The sequence below is a fragment of the Carcharodon carcharias genome, chromosome 30, assembly GCF_017639515.1.
Source record: "Carcharodon carcharias isolate sCarCar2 chromosome 30, sCarCar2.pri, whole genome shotgun sequence".
Lineage (NCBI taxonomy): Eukaryota > Metazoa > Chordata > Chondrichthyes > Lamniformes > Lamnidae > Carcharodon > Carcharodon carcharias.
Genome location: NC_054496.1, coordinates 16,127,726 through 16,151,427, shown reverse-complemented (window position 1 = coordinate 16,151,427; position 23,702 = coordinate 16,127,726). Strand labels below are relative to the sequence as shown.

Genomic DNA, 23,702 nt, shown 5'->3' with positions numbered 1-23,702 from the left:
TCATTCCCTTCCTCTGACCACTCTTAACTCAGGTTGTGGCCATAAGAAGACTCACTCTTATACCAAATCTTAAAAAAATCACTGGTCCAATCTACATAAGAACATAAGAATTAGGAACAGGAGTAGGCCACTTGGCCCATCAAACCTGCTCTGCCACGCAATAAGATTATGGCTGATCTGATTGTGGCTTCAACTCCACTGTCCTGACTGCCCCACATAAGCCTTGACTTCCATGCCAATCAAACATCTAATTCAGCCTTTAATATATTCAATGACCCAGCCTCTGAGGGAGAGAATTCCAAAGACAGCAGGGAGCTGGTGGCGTAGTGGTAATGTCACTGGACAAGTACTCCAAAATCCCAGGCTAATGCTCTGGGGATACAGGTTCACATCCCTTGGCGGCAACTGGTGGAATTTAAATTCAAATTGGAAGCCATTACCAATTGTCGTAAAAACCCATCTGGTTCACTAATGTCCTTTGGGGAAGGAAATCCTTTTGCCTTGTCTGGCCTACAAGTGACTCCAGACTCTTAGCAATGTGGTTGATTCTTAACTGCCCTCTGCAGACCACTCAGTTTGAGAGCAATTAGGAATGGGCAACACATGCTGGCTTTGCCAGTTATTTCCCACATTCCATGAAGGAATAAAAAAAAATCCTCTTCTTCATAAGACATCATCCCAGGAATGAACCTCTGAACCAGGTATGAACCTCTGAACCGTTTCCAATGCAAGTATATCCCTTCTAATGTAAGGAGACCAAAGCTATATACAGTACTCCAGGTGGGGTTTCACCAATGCCCTGTACAGTTGCAGCAAGACTTCCCTACTTTTATACTCCAGCCGCCTTGCAATAAAAGCCAACGTTACATCTGCAATCTAGTGTACAACCTATTCAATAAAATTCAGTTGCCATGGTTACAATGCAGCTACTTCCACAGTGCCCTCCTATCAGCTGAAACGCCAGAAATCAACCATCCTGCTCCACCGTGGCTGTGATATTTGAATAGAAGCTCTGCTCCACCTAAACACTGCCCGCACCCTCTGGGCTTCAGCTGAATGACATGAACCTACAAATGTTGGCTTGGACAGGCCTTACAGAACATCCCAGGCATCACAGCAGAATGGGGGTGAGAAATGAACAGAAACCTACTGTACCTCAATCGCCTTCTCATAGATACCCCGCGTGTGGGTAACCCCGTAGATTTCGGCTGCTCTTTTAATGTAGATGTTGTACATCTCATACTGCTCCAAAGTCTCGACCGCCTTCGTTGCTCGTTCGTACACAGCCATGGCATGTCGGGCTAAGCCATACTCTTCCTCCAGCTTAGCATACAGCAGGTAGATAGCTGCAAAGGATAAAGATTATAGCTGAATAATCAATAGTGGTATTGTTTGTGTGCAGCCCTCTCTCCTGCTCAAACAGCCGAAACGGGAATATAAAATAAAAACAGCAAATGCTGGAAAAACTCAACAGTATTTTGCTTTGATCTTAGTACAGAAATACAAATGCTGGGAATCTACAATTAATTACCGTCAGGCATATGCACCAAGCCAATAGGCATCTAAGAGAAGGAAAACAGGTTAAAACACGATGCTGCACCAGCCCACTCTGTGCTGTAATTTCTAGGAAATGGTTCGGTGATTCTGTTAACCTGCCATTGTCTACAAGATGCTGTGCAACCTGCTGCAGAGTTGCAGTGCGTTTACTTACATATGGTTATGTTTATAACATATATACAATGTATAAAGGATTAAATCAGAACAATACAAGGTAGATCTCTTCTCCTTAACACAGACAGTGTTATAGACCCCTGAACTGTCCTCATTTCATAGTGCAGTCCTCTTACTGAAGGCATCATCTGCCTCCAAAATTAAATCCATCATGAACTGGGGCCCAGTAACATGAGGGTCTAGCTTGAGGGTGGGAACACAAAGACTTGCATTTATATAGCACCTTAAACAACCTAAAGATGTCCCAAAGCACTTTACAACCAACAAAGTACTTCTGAAGGGTGGTGACTGTTTGAACTTGAGAAACATGGCAGCCCGTTTGTGTACAGCAAACTCCCTCAAACAGCAACGTGATAATGTCCAGATAATCGGTTTTAGTAAATAAGTGGCCAAAAAGTGAGAGAAAACACTCACTTCCTCTCTAATCTCCCTTAAGGCTCCATGATAGATTCCAAAGATTTGGGATGACCTGGAAGATAAAAATTGCACTGGGATACTAATGGCAAGGTACAAATTTCTCACTGACGAACGCATACTTTGACAACCCACGATTAGCGTGTAATGTTTGATTAAATAGTAATCAGGCCTGGATTATGCGACACCCAAATACTGTGTTCTTGTACCATTCTATACCGCAGCTAACAAAAACTGGGCAGGATAGTATAGATCTAAATACCCAATCAGAACTAGACTGACTGCTCTGAAGATCTGCATAATCACAAATGGACATGTATATTCTAACTATCAAAGCACAAATGAAAATGGAATCGGGTATAGGAAACGATATTCCGTCAAGGGTGGGAATGAACTGACACAGTTTCAGATTTTCCAGGATAGTGGGTGAATGTGTAAAGGGACACCATCTATAGACGCTACAGGTTTGTACAATTGGAAGTGAAAAACTGAGAGGTAAAAAAGGAGGGGGGTGGTAAGCAAGAGAATGTAAACTGAAACAGAACAGTATCAACAGCGCCGCATTAAACACATGGTCTTTGTTTTGAAATAGCTATCCATATTTAGAGATTGGAGGTCTTGTGGCGCAATGGGCAGTATCTCTGCCTCTGAGCCAGAAACTCCAGGTTCAAGCCCCACTCCAGGACTTGATATCCAAGGAAGGCATCTATAACATGGCCAAACAAGTTGAGTATCAACATTCAAATCCTTCCATCACATGCCAATGACAGGTGCTAAGAGCAGGAGATATTCCTGGTCAGCTATGTGATGGAAAGATAATTGGAGCCTCTACCGTCACTATCTGTAGTTCCAGACTACAACATACATGAGCATGTTGCCACAGCAACTTGGACTCCATTGTAGGGAGCTGGCTGGCTGGTGTGAATCAGATTGGTGCCAACAGTACAGGGTTTGATCTTCGTTCTGGCTGGAGTGGATTCAGCACCTGTGGCCTTGCTCTACTCATGGAGGCCGTGGCGCTGTAAGCCAGAGGTGCCTTCGTGCAGAGAATGGAAGATGATGATTTACAAATTAGGAGGAATGAGAAAGGAAATTCAAGAAAAAGACAACCATAAACCATCTACAAGATGCACTGCAGAAACTCACCAAGGTTCCTTAGGCAGCACCTTCCTAACCCACGACTGCTACCACCTAGAAGGATAAGGGCGGCCGATGCATGGGAACACCACCACCTGGAAGTTCCACCATCCTGACTTGGAAATATATCGTTTCTTCACTGTCGCTGGGCCAAAATCCTGGAACTCCCTCCCTAACAGCAGTGTGGGTGTACCTACACCACATGGACTGCAGCGGTTCAAGAAGGCAGCTCATCACCACCTTCTCAAGGACAATTAGGGATGGGCAATAAATGCTGATCCAGCCAGCGAAGCCCACATCCCGTGAATGAATTAAAAAAATAAATAAAATCAGAGCGAAGCAACTCTGGGGAGAAATTAGGGAACAGTTCTTCATGCAAGGGGCAGTAATGGAGTGGGGCTCTCTTCCACAAGAAGCTGTAAGTGCTTGCTCAATTATTAATATTTAAATCTGAGATCAGTAAGAGTTTTGCTAGATGAGGTTATAAAAAGAGATGGAGCTGAGGGAGGTGGCCGGAGTTAAGATACAGTGATCTTGTCAAATGGCAGAATAGCTCAAGGAGCTGAATAGCCTAATTTTGTTCCTAATAAATGAATGCAGATAAAATGGAGGCACAAGATTGGGACAAAGAGAGAGGGCTGAAGAATGAAGTCACCCTCTCAGGCTAGAAGCTTTTTCATCTGTACAACGTGGTACTGGAACAGTTCCAAATGTAAGGCAAAATGAGGAAGTTGATTACCTGTCACAGGTGAAGCCATGAACAGTTCACGGCTCAGAAGATGCACAATGCAGATTGTAAGCATATTTCAAAAGCTTTGCTGGAATCTAATACACATTTCAGAGCTCTTAAATCATGTTTGGGTACGTAGAATCAGTGCTATTGCCAGGGGCCAGGCTTACTGTGTGAATTCAGTAATGGAACAACCAAGTGTAGCTAATCCAAATCTTACAGCTAATTTATATTTTTTTATACAAGCAAAACTGCTCATTTTAATGAAAAAGCAAACTGCCCTGTCAGTTTTGATTGAAGCCCACGAGAATTTGGTCACATTTAAAGAATTTGTCACGAGCATAACAAAAGCTAAAGGAAAAAATCCTCTGGAAACACTTTTCACAGGTGCTTGCATCATTCACTGAAAATCGGAGTTTGAATAACAGAGTTAAAACGTCAAGTTTGTAAGGACTGACTTTTGGCAAATTTCGGTGGGCATCCATCAAGAGCTTGTTCAAAGAGGTCTCGCGCTCGTTCCAGTTTCTTCCCACCGTATCGATCGATGAATTTCGTAAGGTAAGTGTTCCAAATATCGTATACGTTGGGCCACTTAAATAGGGCAATCCCTCTCTCGTAAGCCTGCCAAAACAAAGCATAGTTGGTTATATAGAAGGAAGAGACACTTCCACTTTGTTAGTAGATGAACTATGAGCTACTGAGCCAGATAGACTAGGTTCCTAGCCTAATCCTTGTTCTGTACGTTGGTAACTGATCTTAAAGTTTGAGGCACTGCAAATGGTATCACACTCTGCAGTGAGAAAGCTCAGCTGGTCTTGTATCTGATTGCCACCCAGTTGACATAAGGCGTTGAGCTATCCGTTGACCTCTGTCAGAAAGTGTCCATCCATGGAACAGCAAGACTGGCCTGCTTTGATGCCACCTCAGTCAAAGCCTGACCAAACTCACCATACAGGCTAAAACATAGGTTTACACTGAATGTACAGGACAGAAGCTGGCAATTCAGCCCAATTGGTCCATGCTGGTGCTTATGCTCCACACGAGTATACTCCCATCCCTCTTCACTCATGCCATCAACACATCCTTCTATTCCTTTCTCCCTCTTGCGTTTATCTAGCTTCCCCTTAAATGCATCTAAGCTATTCACCTCAACTACTCCATGTGGTAGTGTGTTCCACATTCTCAGCACTCTCTGGGTGAAATCATTAATGCTGAAGTCCCTACTGGATTTATTAGTGACTGTCTTGGATTTAACTTCCCCCAGCTTGTCCTCCCCTGTCAAACTCTTTGATAATCTTAAACAGGTCTGTTGGGTGTTTCCCCTCAGCCTTCTCTAGAGAAAAGGTGAAGGTCATTTGGAAGAGGTACTGGGCATGCGCTGGCACACACACCCCTATGGAGGTCAACTTTAGGGTGGGAGGGAGAAAGTGGGAGACAATTAAACAGTACAGAAGAAGCGTGCACAGCATATGTTACTGAAATCATCCAGAGGTACCTTCATAGAGGAGCTGATTGTGTGGAACAATGTACTATGAAAATACCATGATGCTGTATCCTGTCACACGAGTGGGCTGTGGGCTGCAATACAATACTTACAATAGCAACTTGCATTTATTTAGCACCTTTAACATAGTAAAAGTTTAAGGTGTTGCAAAGGAGTAGTGTCAAACAAAGTTTGACACCAAGCCTTGCCAAATAAGGAGATATGAGGATAGGTAGCCAAAATTTTGGTCAAGGAGGCAGATTTTAAGGAGCGTCCTAAAAGGTAGAGAGGTTTAGGGAGGGAATTCCAGAGCTTAGGGACTAGGCTGCTGAAGGCATGATCACCAATGGTGAAATAATAAAAATGGAGGATGCACAGAAGGACAGAATTAGAAAAGCACAATGATCTTGGGAGGGTTGTCGAGCTGGAGGAGGTTACAGAGACAGGGAGGGGCCAGGCCACAGAAGGATTTGAGAACAAGAATGAGAATTTTAACATCAAGGCATCGCTTATCCGGGAGCCAATGCAGGTTGGGAACACAGAGGTGATGGGTAAACAGGACTTAGTGCAAGTTGGGATACGGGCAACAGAGGTTTGGACAATATTTATGAAGGCCACTCTATGTCATTGGCAAATGTTGACTGCCAGATGACAATATGCCAAACATATCAATCTGTTGTGTTCCAGAATGGCCCTCCTCATGATGACTTCTTAATCTTGGGTGAGGTCACTGCTGTGGAGGATGCCAATGCGAGGGCAACTCCCAAACAGAATGGAAGAAAATAAACACACAATGTTTTCTTTTAATTTATTCTTTCATGGGATGTGGGCACTGCTGGCAACATCAGCGCTTGTTGCCCATCTCCAACTGCCCTTGAACTGGGTGGCTTACTAGGCCATTTCAGAGAGCAGTTTAAGAGTCAGCCGCATCTGCAGATCTGGAGTCACATGTAGGCCAGACCAGGTGAGATTGGCAGATTTCCTTCCCTACAGGGCAACAGTGAACCAGATGGGTCAATCGATGATAGTTGCATGATCATCCTTACTGAGGCTAGCTTTCAATTCCAGATTTTATTAATTGAATTTAAATTCCACCAGCTGCAGAGGTGGGATTTGAACCTGCTACCCCAGAGCATTAGCCTGGGCCTCTGGATTACTTTGCTAGTGTCTCCCCCAGTTGCAACCCAGGCACCCTCGTCTCCCAAAAAGTTACAACTTACTGTTAAGCCAGGTGGTTTGAGCAGGCCTCGATTCGGATTGTACAAAAACTTGGAACCACATCTGCAACATACACTTATAGTGAAAGTAGGAGGCGTAAAAGTTTGGGGCAGCATAGGGAAAGAAATGTTTTATATAAATAGGAACATAATATTCAAATTAACCTACAAACAGATTGAAAGTCCATTGTTCCAGTCCAGCACAGGCAAAGTTCTTACGAATAATTGTCATTTTTAGGAACAACCCTTATATTTTCTAGTCTACTGCAGCCAATATAAAATACTGCTCCCGGGCTCATGTTTTAATAAAGAAACTATTGTTTACAACAACCTGAAGAACTGATTGGCTCGTCATAAAGGGGCATTGTCAAATTGGGTTGCTTATCCATTCAGTGGGCTAAATGGCCTCCTTCTGAGTCTCAATGAGAATCAGAATGCTATTCTTCCAGGCACTATGATTTTATCAAATAATGGATGTTGTGCTGAGAATCAGAAACTAGCATCAAGCCTGCAGTTCCAACAACCAAGAAAGGTTCATGCTCACAGGGTTATAAAGGTAACTCATAAAATAGAACATACTGGAAAAACTCAGCAGGTCTGCTGGTGTCTGTGGAGGGAGAAATAGAGTTAACGTTTCAAGTCCGATATGACTCTTCCTTCGAACTGAAGGGGCAGGTGGAGCAAAAGAGGTCAAAAGTAAATTAAGAGGGTGGGGGAGATTAAATGACAAAGATGTCATGGAACCAAAGGCAAAGGTAATGATAGTATCAAAGAAACATAGGATTGGTCCAGAATAGGTGCGAATAGCAGAATGAAGGTCAGTGCTGTCTGAAAGCAAAATGTGTTAATAGCAGCGATAAATTCAGCATTGTCTGAAAGCAAAAACATGAAAACAACTTACAGACTGGCACTTGGGGAAAGAAATTCAAAATGGAGGACAAGAGTTCAGGGTCTGAAATTGTTGAACACCATGTTGAGTCCAGAAGGCTGTAAAGTGCCTAATTGTAAGATGAGGTGCTGTTCCTCCAGCTTCTGTTGGGCTTCACTGGAACATTGTAAGTTGCTGAACTGGAGCGTAAACTGGCTTGGCTAAAGTAATTGAGGTGGTAAATTGGAAAAGCTTTGCTGGGATGGAGGAGGTGGACCCTGCCTGGTGATGATGCCCAATGGTCTGTTCTACTCATAAATAACATGCAGAAAAGTATTTCTTGACCACACTATAGCGCTTTGTATTACACACCTTTAAAGCCTTTATCACTATATATAATTCGTTCCTCAACATTGCAAATATAGCGCATTCAGCCCCTTAAGCCTAATTTGTGATTCGATTACCCCGTGGCTGAACGGTATCTCAACTCCAATTACCCGCCATAGTTCTATAGCCCTTAATACTCCCATCTAACAAGTTATCCATCTCACTTTTGAAATTTTCAATTGAGCTAGACTGAGCAGTTTTTTGGGGGAGGAATGGGTTCCTGATTTCCAATACACTTTGTGACATCTTGCCTAGCTCTAATTTTAAGGTTATTTTCCCCCTTGTTCTGGACTCTGCCACTCTTTGATAGGGATTTACATGTTCTGCCTAGTTATACGTGGCTGGTCAATTGCACGTCATTTGGCTTCTGTTACTGCCATCCACATACATGATACAGAAATGAGTGGAAATTAGCTGATACCAGAACCAATATGAACCAAAAATAGAAATGAAACCCCCCCCCCACCCCACCCCAAAACCCACCCCACACAATGAAAGCGGCCAGAGATTAGATTATAAAATATCAAATGCCAGGGCATGATGTGCAAGCTGTAATCTAACCTCAGGGAGTCATGATGGTCAGGTATTAGTTTAGTTTTGCATTTTCAGCCAAATCATCTGATTAGAACACTGGCTTTGTATAACCTGGCGTGTTTATGTGTAGTTACAGGATCCTTCCTCTCAGCTAGTGACCTGGTTGGCCTCGAGCACGCTGGTTTCTACATATAAAGATGGTTGCATAAATTGCAGTGGTCTGAATCATCTACATTTCACTGGTGTACAAATGCTCCAAGTTTTACACCAGGTTGTCAGGATGTCAGCTTATCCAAGGTGACAGCCCAACACTCCTCGTCAGCTGTCCCTCGGCTCAAAGACAACTCCTACTCAGGGTCACGGGTTTCAGTCATGGTCTTCATGCGACTGAACAGGCCGATTCTCGGAGTACTTGGGGCAGGATGCCCCACGAGGTAGCGGGATCTGGAGTGCAGGATTTGTTTCCTTTTCTACCAGCGCTCCACCTTGTCATTAAGACGCTGTGACTCAAGACTTGACGGACAAGTTGTCGCCATTTTGAACGATAATAGCAAGCCAGGCCTAGTTATTCACGTCAATGCTGCAGTGCTTCAAGGAGAGCTTCAGAGGGTCTTTGGAGTGTTTTTTTTTTGGTCTTCCTCTGCAACACTGGCTATTTGGGAGTTGAGAAAACAGGTCCTGGTGGGGTAGATGCTTTTCAGCTATCGGGCCCAACCCGCCCATCGCTTCACAAATATTTAATGGTACAGGGCAGCTCGTCAGGCAGCGGTAACAAGTGTTTGAAGGACCCAACATCTCACCTTGTACATAGCGAGTGGGTGACAACATAGCTGAGGTGAAAGATCAGAAACTACAGCCTCAGTTTATGTAATTTTGGTCTAAAATTTTTAAGGGGGAAACTTTCTAGAGATCATGTCAAGGAAAGAACATGACCAATATTAATAAGATTTTGGCAAATGATTCACGAACTGGGAGAGGAATGAGAGCAAAGGGCAACTCTGGAGCTTAATTTTTGGTTTAGCCAGCGATCATTAGTCAGTAACATGGTGCAACAATGAACCCATTGTGTACACTCCTGGCTTTTGCATATAGTATTAGCAGAATCTCTTTGCAACACTCAATGCAAAACTGGTGGGCAGGTGCAGCCCGGAAGTAAAATAAGCTGTTCCATTGCATCATGATAAACCTAACCAAAACCAAAACAGGTCGTTTTTCTGGTTTGAACACCTAGCGATTGGGAAATAGATTTTTTAAAATTTCATTTATGGGATGCGGGTGTCGCTGGCTAGGACAACATTTACAGCCCAACCTTAATTGCCCATGAGAAAGTGGAGGTGAGATATTCATACACACTAGGGAATGAAGCAATCAGAAAGGTTGCTACCAGGGCACAGCTATCCACAGATTACATCGAGCCAATGTCGATGGTTGTTAGATGTGCCAAATGGCCATCTGGATAATGGGAACTTGCTTGGAACACACCAACATACCACTTACTCTCCCAGCCTTAACTATTAGAAGCACTATTGGTGCATCTAAACCATATGGACTATGGCAGCTCACTACCACCTTCTCAAGGGCGGTTAGGGATGAGAATCCAGCAACGCCCAGATCCTGTGAATGAATTTTAAAAAGTGCTCCCATCATTACTTGAGCTGTGAATAAAAAGTTTTTTTTAATGGGCCACATAGCTATGGATCATGGAGCTTCATGGGCCACACAATAAAATCCATGCGCCTAAAGATGTTCGGATTTAGGAATTATCCACCAATTAGTCAAGAGTGCAAAATGCTGCCCTTCCCCAAATTCCAGACAGGCAGAATTCAAACAGAGGAAACCAAATCAGAGTAAACCTTATCAAGGGCCATTAGGTATGGGCAACAAATGCTGGCTTTGCCAGCCATGTCCACATTCCATGGAAGAATTAAAAACCAACAAAAGAAACAGGGGTTTAAGTAGATCTGAGCTGACTCAGCTTCATAGGCTATCTATGGCCCAAGGCAACATATTGGACTCTCCTGCTACATGTTACCAGAGAAGAGTATGATGATGGCAATGCAACTTAATCAGCACTGACACATTTGTCTTCCCCGGCATTGACAACAAAAGGCAGCAAGAGAAAAGCTGTTTGAATGATATGCGAAAATCACTGAAGAGCAGATTTTAAATAAAAGAAACAATTATACAAAATTGCAACCTAATTCAAGGTCTAAATCCAAGTTTTAACCCAATTTCCATAGCTAGGGAAGTAGAGAGGGCTTTAAACTCAACAAGAGGGGTGAGGGATCAAGCATAGGTAAATGTAGCAAATCCAGGGGTAGAGTCAAGGCAGGAGAGTAAAATAATAATATGGGAAATGAGGGTCAGAGAATGGCAGGAAGGGACAGAGAATAAAACCTGAGAATACACCAACAGACAAGACTAGATGTTACAAAGATAACAAAAAGACAATGCTAAAGGCTCTGTATTTGAATGTGTGTAGCATTCATAGAAAAGTAAATGAATTGATGGCACACACTGAAATAAGTAAATATGGTTTGATAGCCATTACGCAGACGTGGCTGCTGGGTGATAAGAATTGGGTCCTGAATATTAGGGGTACATGGCCTTCAAAAAGAATAGGAAGCTAGGTAAAGATGCAGGGGTAGCACTGTTCATCAAGGGTGGCATTGATGCAATAGTTAGAGATGACCTTGTTTTTGGAGATCAGGGTGTAGAATTGGTTTGGGTGGAATAAGGAATACTAGGGGAAAGAAGTCCCTAGTGGGACTGGTCTACAATCCTGCTAACAGTAACCACGACGTAGGACAAAGTATACAAGAAGTAGTATTATTTGCGTGTGATAAAGAGATGGCAATAATCATGGATGATTTTAATCTACATATAAACTGGGAAAATCAGGTTGGCAGAAGTAGCCTGAATGAGTTTATATAATGCTTTTGAGATGGTTTCTTAGAGCAACACATTCTGGAACCAAGCACAGAGCAGGTTATATTGGACTTGGTATTGTGTAATGTGACAGGATTAATTAATGATCCCAGAGTGAAGGTACCCCCAGGTAGCAGAGACCACAATACGATTGAATTTTATATCCAGTTTGAAAGGGAGAAGAGTGGGTCTAAGACTAGTATTTTAAACTCAAATAAGGGCAACTATGTGGGCATGAAAGCTGAGCTAGCTGAAGTGAACTGGGATACTAGGCTAGTGGATAGATAAATAGAGAGACAGTGTCAGATACTTAAGGGGATATTTCAGAATAAGTATATTCCTACTGTAAAGAAAAATTCTATGGGGAGGACCTACCATCTGTGGTTAACTAAAGAAGTTAAGGAGAGCATCAAACTTAAGGAAAAAGCATATAACCCATGCAAAAATGAGTGGCAGGTCAAAGGATTAGCCAGAATATAAAGAATGGCAGAGAATGACCAGAAGGTTAGTCGGGGAAAGAAATTAAGAATATGAGAGGAAGTTAACTAGAAATGTAAAAATGGATAAGAGATTCTACAGGTATTTAAAAAGGAAAAGAGTAAATGGAGTGTTGGTCCTCTAAAGACTGACAGTGGGGAGTTAATAGTAGATAAGGAAATGGCAGATGAAATGAACAAATATTTTGCTTCTGTCTTCCCTATAGAAGATACAAAAAACATTCCAGTAATAGCTGTAAATCAGAAGGTGGAAGGGAGAGGGGAACTTGTTGAAATTACAATCACTAAGGAAGTGGTACTGAGCAAACCTATGGAGCTGCGGGCTGACAAGTCTCCGGGTCCTGATGGACTTCATCCAAGGGTCTTAAAAGAGGTGGCAAATGAGGTAGTAGGTGCGCTTGTGTTAATTTTCCAAAATTTGCTAGATTCTGGAAAGGTTCCATCAGACTGGAAAGTAGCAAATATAACCCCTCTATTCAAGAAGGGAGGGAGGCAGAAAACAGGAAACTATAGGCCAGTTAGCTTGACATCTGCATGGAGAAGGTGTTAGAATCAATCAATCATTAAGGAGATTATAACTGAGCGCTTAGAAAATCTCAAGGTAATCGGGAAGAGTCAATATGATAAGAATTGGGTCCTGAATATTAGGGGTACATGGCCTTCAAAAAGAATAGGAAGCTAGGTAAAGATGCAGGGGTAGCACTGTTCATCAAGGGTGGCATTGATGCAATAGTTAGAGATGACCTTGATTTAGGAAAGTGTATTTCCCACCAGTTGCGAGTTAGTGGGTAGCACTCTCACCTCTTGATCGTTTGCTTGAATTCCACTCTAGAGGCTTGAGGAGAAAGTCTAAGCCGACACTCCCAGAGCAGTACTGAGGGAGTGCTGCGCTGTTGTGGCAGAGGCACTGAGGTCAACTATAGTATCTCCTTCACCTCACCAGCTGAGGTCAGCCTCCACGGTTTGAAGCAGGAGTCAAAACTGTAGCCTTCCTGATCGCCGTGGTTCAGCTTAATGCTGGGCAGCACATTTGCGCATTGCACCATCAGTGGGTGGAGGGAGCAGAGCAAACATCACATGCTTAAAATGTGCGGCTCTAACTATTCTGATTTACCCATCAACATACCAAGGAGCAAGTGCAAATTTTACAGGATCTATCAAGCATGACATTGAAAGTAATGTCAAACTAAGCATCATTAAATCATTATTACTTTCAATTGAAAAGAGTTGCTAGGATACGGCAATAAAAATATGCACAAAGGCAAAAGACATGACGTTTAAATACTGGAGGCATACAGAGTTAATTTGCTTTGTCATTTTCTGGATCATGTGTATTGACATTTAAAATGCAATTTGGGTGTCTGATTATTAGTTCTTCCTCTTATACAAACTTCATAAAGACTATAAAATGGAGAGGTAAATCTACAATGAAACTGGACTAGTGATGTTTACATCCTCCTGTGCCTCGATTTGGTTCAGAGCCTGGGCGGCTTTTATTCCAAAGCTGCAATTACAATGCCCCAGATGCAGCCTGACCAAAAAGTGGTCCAGTCTGAACATTGCACAGGCCTCAGACTCTAAGCCATGAGGCAGTGAAGTGAAGTATTTTAACAGAGGCATCAAATCCAACTAGTCTGAGGCAGCGAGCTTTAACACAATTGTTACTGCAACCCAACACTGTGAATTCAGCAATAGATGTACCGCCATATTTCTTCCCTTCTAATTTTCTACCCCCATTCCTAAAAGCACTGGATGGAATTGCACCTGCAGGCATGAAAAACAACATTTTACCTGCCAAGCGCAATGGCGGGTTTTAGCGTCTCTCCCTGGCGTGTCCTCTGCCTCATTAATAATGCATTCACGAGAAACACACCGGAGCGCCGGTGGGCGGGCTTGGATTTGCCCGCTGCTTCCTCACTCCCGGCGCCATATTTAAAACACACCAGAGCGTAGCCTACAGACCGTGCCTGCAGAGACGGTGAGGTTGGCAGCGAAAACCCACGTGAGGATCCTGCACCACGTCATCCCTCTCTCAACGCAACTGAGAGTGCGCTCGCCTGTTTTTGACTCTGCTGCCAAGCATTAATTAACTCTACTTTGGTTCATAGGGAACCCTACCAAGCGACTGACGCCCTCAGCCAGCCAGTCCCTCAGCTCCTGTCCAGGTCCTCGCCTCCAACCAAGAGGACACCTCCTCCATTGAAGAGCTGGAAATAAGCAGCCTGGAAGACCCATCACTGCGCTTACCCACACCCTGCACCAGCACAGAGACACACACCTTGGTGGGACCTAGATCTACAGCAGGCTCGGGTTCACAATCTGGTGGCCACCACACGGACAAGTGTCCACAGCAGGAGGAGGCAGGTTCAGCCGAGCTCCCCGGCACTCAGAGGACTGCCGGGGAAGCGGCGTCTGTCTCACCTTCCAGCTCATCATGGAGAGTTAGCAGAAGATGGGGGGCACATCACGCTGAGTTATCGGAAGCCAACAGAGTGGCACACGAATCTGAGCGCACATGGAGGTCTCCATGGGGGAAGGATGGTGGACGCCATGGAGACCCTGGTCCAGCAGAACATGGAGATGCGCACAGACCTGCACTCCATTGTGTTAGCCATGGGTGAGGTCCTGCAGTGGCAACACGAGAGGGAAATGCGGCAACTCAACATCCTTCCAGGTGCTCCTTCCCTTCAAGCAGTCAGGACAGGGCCCTCAGGCACCCGAAGGGAGGAGCAGCGGCAGCTGGATACCCCTGGATCATCCACTCAGGAATCTCAGAAGCTGTCGGCTCCCTCCGAGTCCCCTTTGCCTGTGACCCCCTTAACCTCGTCCTCTGTCACTGCAGAGGGAGCAGCTGGCCCACCGGCGGACAGCCAAAGCAAGCTGGGGCCTTCAAGACCTTGGCTCTCCAGAGGAAGCAAGCCAAAGTCATCAGAGGCAACAGGGCCAACCACTGAACAGGCTGTCTCCACCCCTGCTGCAGATGTCAGGGCAGCACCTAGATCTAGTGGTAGGCCTAGAAAAGTTAAGAAATTCCGATCACAAGTGGTTGTACAGGTGAGTACATTTAGTCACTTTATGATCTGAAAATATATTCACTTTCACTGAATAACGTGTAATATTGTCTTTCATGCTCATTTACAGGCTTCGTGACCACTCCACCCACCCCCCCCCCCCCACCCCCCCCACTAGCAGCTGCACATAGCCAGACCAGGAGTGATTCTGGAGGGAGAAGTGTCTGTGGCAGGGCCTTTCAGAGCCTCATGCAAGCACTCTCCCACCCACACGAAGCCTTCATCCGTCACACTCATCTTCCTATCTTGGCCATTTTCGATGCTGCCTACTGGGGTTCTCTTTCAGTTGTCCATCGGAGCTGACCTACATCTCCGCCCACACACTGATTGCTCTCCCATGCAGCACCCTGTGCCTGTCCAACACGAGGCTCTGCTCACTTTCACTTTGAAAACCATGGTCGTAGTCAAGTTTTTGATCAGCTTCCCTGTCCTTTCCCCTCCCCCAGTCACCCACGTCCTTTCCCCATCACAGGCCACCACCCTGACATCACCTTCGACCTCCCTACTGTTGCCCTACAGCCCGAACCTTTCCCCTTCAGGAATGTCCAGGTGAATGTACACGTTCCCTACCTTCCTGAAAATCTCATCCCTATCCACATTGACCACCCCGACCTTCTCCTTCCGACCCCCAGGGTCCGTGTTTGTCTCTGTGACACACCACCAACCACCCTCGCTACCGGTGCCAAAGCAACCTCACCTTCCCACCCGAGAGTCTCGCACTCACCATTCCATCCTACCATGCCCACCCTGAGTTCGCTCCCCAGGAGGCAGTCTGACTCCACAGGCTCCTCCCTCACACATTCAGTTCACTGGACATTCCACACCCCACCCCTTCCTCCAGCTCACTCCATCCTCCATCCTTACACCTTCCTCCCCCTCCCCTGCGAAGTCCCCTCCAACCCCCACTGAACAAACGCCCCCTCCAAACTCCTCCTTCCCTCCCATCGGACTCTGTCCTCCCCCAGGCACCTTCCCCCCTCCGAATTCCCTCCTCCCCCAAGGACATCTTCGCCCCTCTGAGCTGCCTCTCTTACACCTTCCTCCCCGACCGCACCATTCTCCCGTTACACCCTCCTTCCCCGTCCCAACCTCACACCCCCAACACCTTTGCACCCGCTCCCCAACCTCACCCAACCCTCCCCAAAACCTTGCCCTCCCCCCCTCAAACCCCTAGTACACCTTCCTCTCCCATTCACACCTAGACCTTCCCCTCCCCACCGACACATTAACTAATCATCTGTGCCAGCCTACGGTGAAGTCCGTGAAGCTCTGAAGTCTCAGCAAAGCTGAAGCTGCTGTGTGGAGACTCCCACCTTCCGTGGAGCTGCTTCAGGGTGGAGCCGCGTCCACCCAGCATGCGATGCACGTGTTCCTCTAGGGTCCGGTAGCTGTAGGCCTCTGGCATCTTTTTCTCCGCAGATATCCGCGATCTGAGCAAGGCTCTAACGGTGAGTCCCGGCTTCTGCACATCACGCTTGTCCAGATGTGTTCTCACCCCAGTGCGTTTTTCAGCCGACGTTAACAGTAAATCGGGCGTGGTGGTTGGGGGGTGGGGGACGATTCCAGTGGGCCTTACTTTGCGTCCCGTTAGCGGGTTCACTCCGGCCTCCAGTGGGATTCGCGATCCCGGACACCTGCAGATGATCCTGCTGTGATTTCACGCTAGCATGAAACTGATTTCTGCCTCTCCCGCAAATGGCAGCAGATGATTCTGCCCACTGTCTCGGGCTGTATGGTCTTATGATGCCAAGGACCCTGCACAGCAGGTGTCTGGACATTCTCTTATTTTGGCTTGCAAACCAACAGTGCTTGAACCTTCAAAAGAATAACCTTCTATACGTAATTTTAAAAATCATTACAGACTTAACCAACCCAGCTACAAGATTGAAACTCCTTCACCCAGTGCTGCAAAGATGCCAAACAGATAGAAAAGCGGTGGCTCACCTTAAAACTTTCTTCAAAGTAGGTGTGCTCCTCCAGGAACATTGCATAATTGATGATGATTTGAGGTGTGGCGATTCGCAGATCTATAATTCTGTCGTACACTGCCTTTGTGGACTAGTTTGAAAATAAAAATTACAAAAAACACACAATTAACCAAACAATAATTACAAAAAATAAACACATTTCCTTTTGTTAATCCACACCTAGCAATATAGCTTTTTACGCAGCAAGCGGCTAGGATATGGAATGCATTATCCGGGAGAGTGGCGAAAACAGGTTCAACGGAGGCTTTCAAAAGAGATTTGGATAATTATCTGAAGAGTAAACTTTTGTTCTGAGCTATGGGGATAAGGCGGGGGTATGCGACTGGGCGAGCTGCTCTTGCAGAGAGCTGGCATGGACAGAACAGGCCGAATGGCCTCCATTCTATGATGCTAACACGAGATCAACGACATTCTTTTTCCATTAAAGGAAAATTTGTCCTGCTCCTAGTCAGCTTTGTTTCAAATGCTTTTGTTTTGCTTTATGAGGTTTTCTGCCCTCGTGTTCCATTTTCAATTATTTTTTATGCTTAATCTATGATGTACATTATTCACTTCTGTCACAGGAAGACCACCAACAGTCTAAACAGCGAAGTGATACTGTCTCGTACTCCAGGGGAGACTGACAGGAGTGTGGCAAGTTCAAACGGTCTGGCATTTATGACATCAGGGATACTCAAACCTCCCCTGAATGAGATCTGTAGTTGGCAATGGAAACTTTATGCGGAGACCCTTTGGTGTTGGGCTGCCACTTTGTGTTTGGCAGCAAGATCGGTACCAGCTCATGGCAGGCAAGCAGGATCCCAATCTATTCACACCAACACCATAGGTTAAAGTAAAAATAATAAATTGCACAATTAAGCCAAATTTAAACACCTTTTCTGGTGTGCAAAGCAAGAAACCGAAGGAGTCCAAGACTAAATTTATTCTTTAAACACCTTAAAAGTGCCAAGACTCTCCTCCAGATCTGCTAACATGGACCAGACTTTCAGTGACTTGTATACTCTGTTCTGGACGGGTTCTGTTGAATCAAAGTACTCAGCTTTCCTTGCCGGTACTGCTGTAGCTCTCTGCAGAGGCAAAAAGTACAAAATAAAGGTTTTAATTTCCCCTCTGCTCTTTCTGTGCATTCAGACAGGGGAGACACACAGACAGACAAGGAAAGACACACAGACAGCCAGGGAGCGACACACAGACAGCCAGGGAAAGGCACACAGACATTCAGGCAGGCAGAGAGGGACAGGCACAATGACAGACAGGGAGAGAGACACAGACAGACAAGCAGGAACACAGAGACAGGGACACAGACAGAGAGGCAGGCAGACGGAGAGACACATAGACACAATTGCACACAAGAAGAAATAAGTGATGCAGTGAAATATTTCAAGTAGCGATGGCTCCGATTACCCAAGCAGTGACCCAGACTGAGTCCGCTCTCAGCGTCTTCCATTAACCACTTGCACTAGTCTATACTTTAGTTACATTTCATCTTATTAAAATTAAAAAAACGGTTGCAATTTGACTGAAAAACAGACTCTGCTTGGCTGTATTGGAGGCTTGTTTATACTTGACTTGCAGGAGACAAAATATCACAAAAGGTTGTAAAGCCAGTAGGTGAACAATCAGCAGCAGGAAAGTCAGCAGGAGAGTCCAGAGGGCCATTTCTCAGTGGAAGGAGCACTCCCAGATAGTTTGATATTGCCATCTGCTGACTCAACTGTGTAATCTGCAGCACCATCCACTAAAGCTGAAGGGTGGGGTGGAGGAGAGGGATGAAAGCCTCCATGATTCAAAAATCAAAGCTGGGCTGGCGTTTGTCCAGCTTTGGGCCAGACAGTTTTTCCACTGGTCTGAAAATCTCTGAAGCGTAAACCCAGAGATCTTCAATAATCACCTGACCTGTGCTCCGAGCACAGCAGACACATACAAGAAACGTCTGGGTCGGATATGGGGCTAGGCAGAATCTCAGATCTTCTGTCTCGGTATTAATATGGCTCTTCGAAGGGGTACCCCCCCCCCCCAACCCCCCCAAAATCTGCTTGGCTTAAAAATCCATTTCTCTGCTAACCTCTGTGCCTTGCAATGTGGAATTATTGTTCAGCTTAATAAAATTTTCAATTCATTTGCATCAAAGGCAAAGCAAGTTTTTTATTCTTTTGTGGGATGTGGGCGTCGCTGGCAAGGGCAGCATTTGTTGTCCATCCCTAATTGCCCTTGAACTGAGTGGCTTGCTCGGCCATTTCACAGGGCAGTTAAGAGTCAGCCACAATTCTGCAGGTCTGGAGTCACATGTAGGCCAGACCGGGTAAGGATGGCAGATTTCCTTCCCTAAAGGGAATTAGTGAACCAGATGGCTATTTATGAGAATTGGTGATGGTTTCATGGTCACCATTACTGAGCTTTTACTAGCTTTCATTCCAGATATTTTTTTTTGGTTTAGTTCATTAAATTTACTTATTTCATTTAAATTCCACCAGCTGCCGTGGTAGGATTTGAGCCCGTGTGTCCCCAGAGCATTAGCCCCGGGCCTCCAGATGACAATCCAGCGGCACTGCCACTTTGCCACCATCCCCCTCTAAAGTGAGGCACAATCGCTATCCCCTACCCTTACACTGCCCACAATTTGAGATTCGGGAAAGGCTGTGAACCTAAATGAGAATGCTTCTTTACCCCTAAGCAAAAAATAATTAAGACACATTACTTAGATGGAAAACCACATCTGGAAACAATTCTGTGAAAACGATTAGCAGGACACTCAAAGGCATACCCTCAACAGTCGAAGTGCCTCGTCGTAGTTTTCATGCCGCAGTTCCATCTCCCCGTATTCACACCAAACACCGGCGAGGTCGTCAACATGTTTGAAATTTACTTTTGTGGCTTTCTCGAATATAGTCCGAGCCTGAAACAGAAGCAGATTCAGCTTGTTCTATGAACATTTCTTATCCTTTTCAAGAAAGACTGGCCCCAGTTGTCCAGCTGGTAAAAGCTCCGCTACTGTGTGTATGCAGCATTAGGTCCCCTACATTGGAGGGTTCCTGGTTCCATTGTGGTGCTAGATAACAGTTTGCTTTAACTGGCCTTAGTACAGGTGGGCTATAGGCTTGGCCTAAATAGCCAAGTGGTTATGGTACTGGGTTTGTAACCCCAAGATCAAGAGTTCAAATCTTACATTGGCAAACCATGAAACAATGTAACTTCATCTGAAACAGATGGAAACGGATTTGTACTCGAAAGAGTTACAGGTGGGCTAGAGGGCCGAGAAAAAACAAGTACAAATCCGACAGTTACCTGGTGAGTGAGGGAGTCAGTGGGACAGGGAGGGGGCAAGTTAAGGAGGGACGCAATGAGTGCTTGAATGTCAGGCAGGGGTAAGACTGGTTTTGACTGCACTCTTCATGACCAACCAACACTCACTGGCAAGGCTCACTATATTACAAAGGTATCCATCGAATCAAACACCAACAAGAGTTCAGCACCTTTCGGAGATAAAGGGAGAAAAATGTAAAGGTGCTAAATGTTGAGAAGCATTTTACAATCCTCAGCACATAATAAAATGCTGCTATGTACTGTTAATTGTTTATTAATTGTGTTTAATTGTATGTAAGTGGTGGACATTAACTGGGGATCCACTTGTGCCCCTTTAAAAAGGGCAGACAAACTGGTGGTTGGATTTGGAGGTGCATGTTTATAATGAGTATCTTTGCCAACAAATTATTATGTAGATTGTAAAGATTGGCTCCAATTCTATCCTATCTGGCTTTCTGGAATAAGCACCATCTACTTTAAAATGGGTTGCCATAATCTGATTTTGTTGTAAAGTGAGAATATAGGAACCTCTTTATGTCAACTGCTACATCTCCCCATCCACCTGTGCTCATCCTAAGTGTTGGGAAAGGTTGGTCTTCCCATTTTAAGCACCTGGGGTCAAAATCAAGCACTTCCAAGGTCCCTCTACTCTCCCACATTAAGGAATCTCAGTTCCAAATTTCAAAAACAGCTACTGCACAAGTCTTCTAAATCTTTTCATTTCCCTACCAGTCACCTGAGGCCCCTGACTGAGACTCAGTTAGTGCCTAATTAGGGACCGTTTGGTTGTGTAGGTTCACCCTTATTAGGAACTGGATTGAGACTCATCTTATAAATGAACCAGAGCCACAGAAAAGTTACTGTGCAGCAAAAGGCCATTCAGCCCATTGTGTCTGCGCCAGCCGAAAAAAGAAACTAGCCGCTCATTTTCGCAGAATCACACAGTGCAGAAGAGGCCTTTCGGCCGATCGAGTCTGCACCGACATGAGAAACATCTGACCTACCTACCTACCTAATCCCATTTACCAGCATTAATCCCACTTTCCAGCGCCTGGTCTGTAGCTTTGCAGGTTCCAGCACTTCAAAATCAGATCCAGCTGCCTTTTAAATGAGATGAGCATTGCAACCTCAACCACCAGCTTAGGCAGTGAATTGCAGATGCCCACCACCCTCTGGGTGAAAAAGTTTTTCCTCATGTCCCCTCTAATCCTTCTACCAATCACCTCAAATGACTCCTACAGCCAGACTTTCATCCCATCAGTCTCCATCAAATTTGAATCCTATGCTGAAAGGACAGTGATCAAACCCGTTCACAATCCCCTTCCTCTAAAGCTTTAAGAGAGAATAAAGGTCCAACTTACATCCTGAATTTGACTATTTTCTTCGTAAAACTTTGCAAACGAAACCCAGAGTGAATGTGGTTTTCCAGTAGCTTTTAATGGGTCAACTGTCTGCACAGCTTCTGTGTATGTGTTTATGATCTGTAATGGAGAAAAACGAAGATTACATCAGAGCAAACACTTCATTTCCTACCCGTTAAAAGTAAAGTATAGTTGTTGGATTATGTATTAAATAATCATGTATTAAATAAAAGATGTATTAAAATAGCATTTTGGAATTGCATCGCACCGTGTCACAATTGAGATGGTGCTCCCAATATCAAGTGAAATATCAGAGACGAACGCAGCATCAAGCCTAAAGAAAGTTGCAAGAAAGAAGAGTGTCAGCCAGGATCTCATTGAGTGCTGGGAAGGCTCAAGGGGCTAAATGGTCTACTGCTGTTATGATATGTCTGTGATGCCAACTAACTTATGTAGCTGGCCAGCGAATGACATTAACAGGCACTCTGAGCAGATCACCAGCCTTCCCTTGTGATTTACATTAGACATGCCGACCATCTGCTTTCCGCATGGGCACTCGTCTTTTCCAATCCCCTATTCAAGCTGCTTATGAAGGGGGCCTTGGAAAACAGCCAGGGACATGGAGATCATGAGGCAACTTAGCAATTGGCCACTTGCCTCTTGCAAAAATGCAAGTTGGAAGTGCTTAGAAACTACTGTGCATTTGTGTGTGTATATTTTCCTCTATGAAGTATTCTTCATGAAGAATAAAAACAGCTCTAACTCAAAGGACAGTTATAATGTCCATCACAGAAGACACATTATACCACTATTAATACAGGTACATCTCAGTACTAGTGATTAAATTCTTTGTTTTCTTGCCTCTACCTTTTCAAATCAACTCAGCTGTGCACCTTTTGGACCAGAACAATTACTACCTTTTACTGATATTGGATGCAATCAGTATTTACATCGCAGATAACCTTCTGTTAAACTGAGTAACCTAGGAGTTGGGCCACTATGGAGGATTCCCCGTTCCACAGGCAGAAAAGGCTAGATCAATGAGGAGGTGACACTAATTGCTAAGTTTGAAAGGCTGCATGCTGCAGGTGGAAAGAAAAAGACAAGACAGGTATGAAGTTTCAGCACTGAAAAACTGGGGTGGAATGATTTAGAACACGATGAAGATCTTGATTTCATCAGAAATGAGGAAGAATGGAGGACTAGCATGTAGAATGGTTTAGTAAAATGGGTCACTTACCTCACAACTAGTTTCACAAACTGAAATCAGCTCAGTGACAACTTGGAAGTAACATAAATTTGTCAACAGATTGCAGGTGTATTATGTGCACAAACCTATTCTGCATTTTTAAACAGGTACTGTTTTCTTATGCAACCATTGTCTAACATTCAGGACTCATACTGTGGGGTTTAGTCTAAAGAGGGAATGAAGTCTGATGATTCCAAGGATAGAGTTCCTCACCTCTCGCGGCTTTCCTTCGTACAGTTTGACACGTTTATGCCACTCGTGTACGTTGTGTGGGTTCTGGCGAAGCAGCACACTGTTCAAAAGGAGGGGACGCCTGTTTATCAGCTGCTCAAACCGAGCCAATCGCAGCTCCAGATCGATATCATCTGTTAAAAATGGAAGTATGAGTTACTGCACTGGCCACATCACACAGGACCCAGTGAAAGCCTCACTGTTCACATTAGCATCAAGGAATAACCCCATAATGAAAGATAGCTCAAACGGATGTTGGAACTCTATAAAACAATGCTCTAGCTATACAAATGTTAGCTAGGCTGCAGTTAGAGTGCTGCAAACAGTTTTGGTCACTGCACTGAAGAAAGGATATGATCTCACCGGAGAGGGTGCAGAGGAGATTTACGGAGATGTTGCCAGGAATGAGAAATTTTAGCTGTGAGCTGGGGTTGATTTTCTTTGAAACAGAAGAGGCTGAGGGGAGATTTAATTCAGGTGTATAAAATTATAAGGGGCCTGGATAGAATGAATAAGGAGGACCCATTTCCCTTAGCAGAGAAGTCAATAACCAGTGGGTACGGGTTTCAAGTA

At 44.7% G+C, this 23,702-nt stretch overlaps 1 protein-coding gene across 1 annotated transcript in view; it reads right to left on the bottom strand.

Annotated features, from left to right (window-relative positions):
- Window positions 1–23,702, bottom strand: part of xab2 (XPA binding protein 2) — a 70,256-nt gene that overhangs the window by 25,304 nt on the left and 21,250 nt on the right. Inside the window, exons 8-14 of the mRNA XM_041177430.1 lie at window positions 23,112–23,263; window positions 21,650–21,769; window positions 19,750–19,881; window positions 17,921–18,052; window positions 16,942–17,055; window positions 4,471–4,633; window positions 1,156–1,346 (exon numbers count right to left, since the gene is read on the bottom strand). Coding sequence (XP_041033364.1) covers window positions 1,156–1,346; window positions 4,471–4,633; window positions 16,942–17,055; window positions 17,921–18,052; window positions 19,750–19,881; window positions 21,650–21,769; window positions 23,112–23,263 — 1,004 coding nt within the window. The remainder of the gene's footprint in view (window positions 1–1,155; window positions 1,347–4,470; window positions 4,634–16,941; window positions 17,056–17,920; window positions 18,053–19,749; window positions 19,882–21,649; window positions 21,770–23,111; window positions 23,264–23,702) is intronic.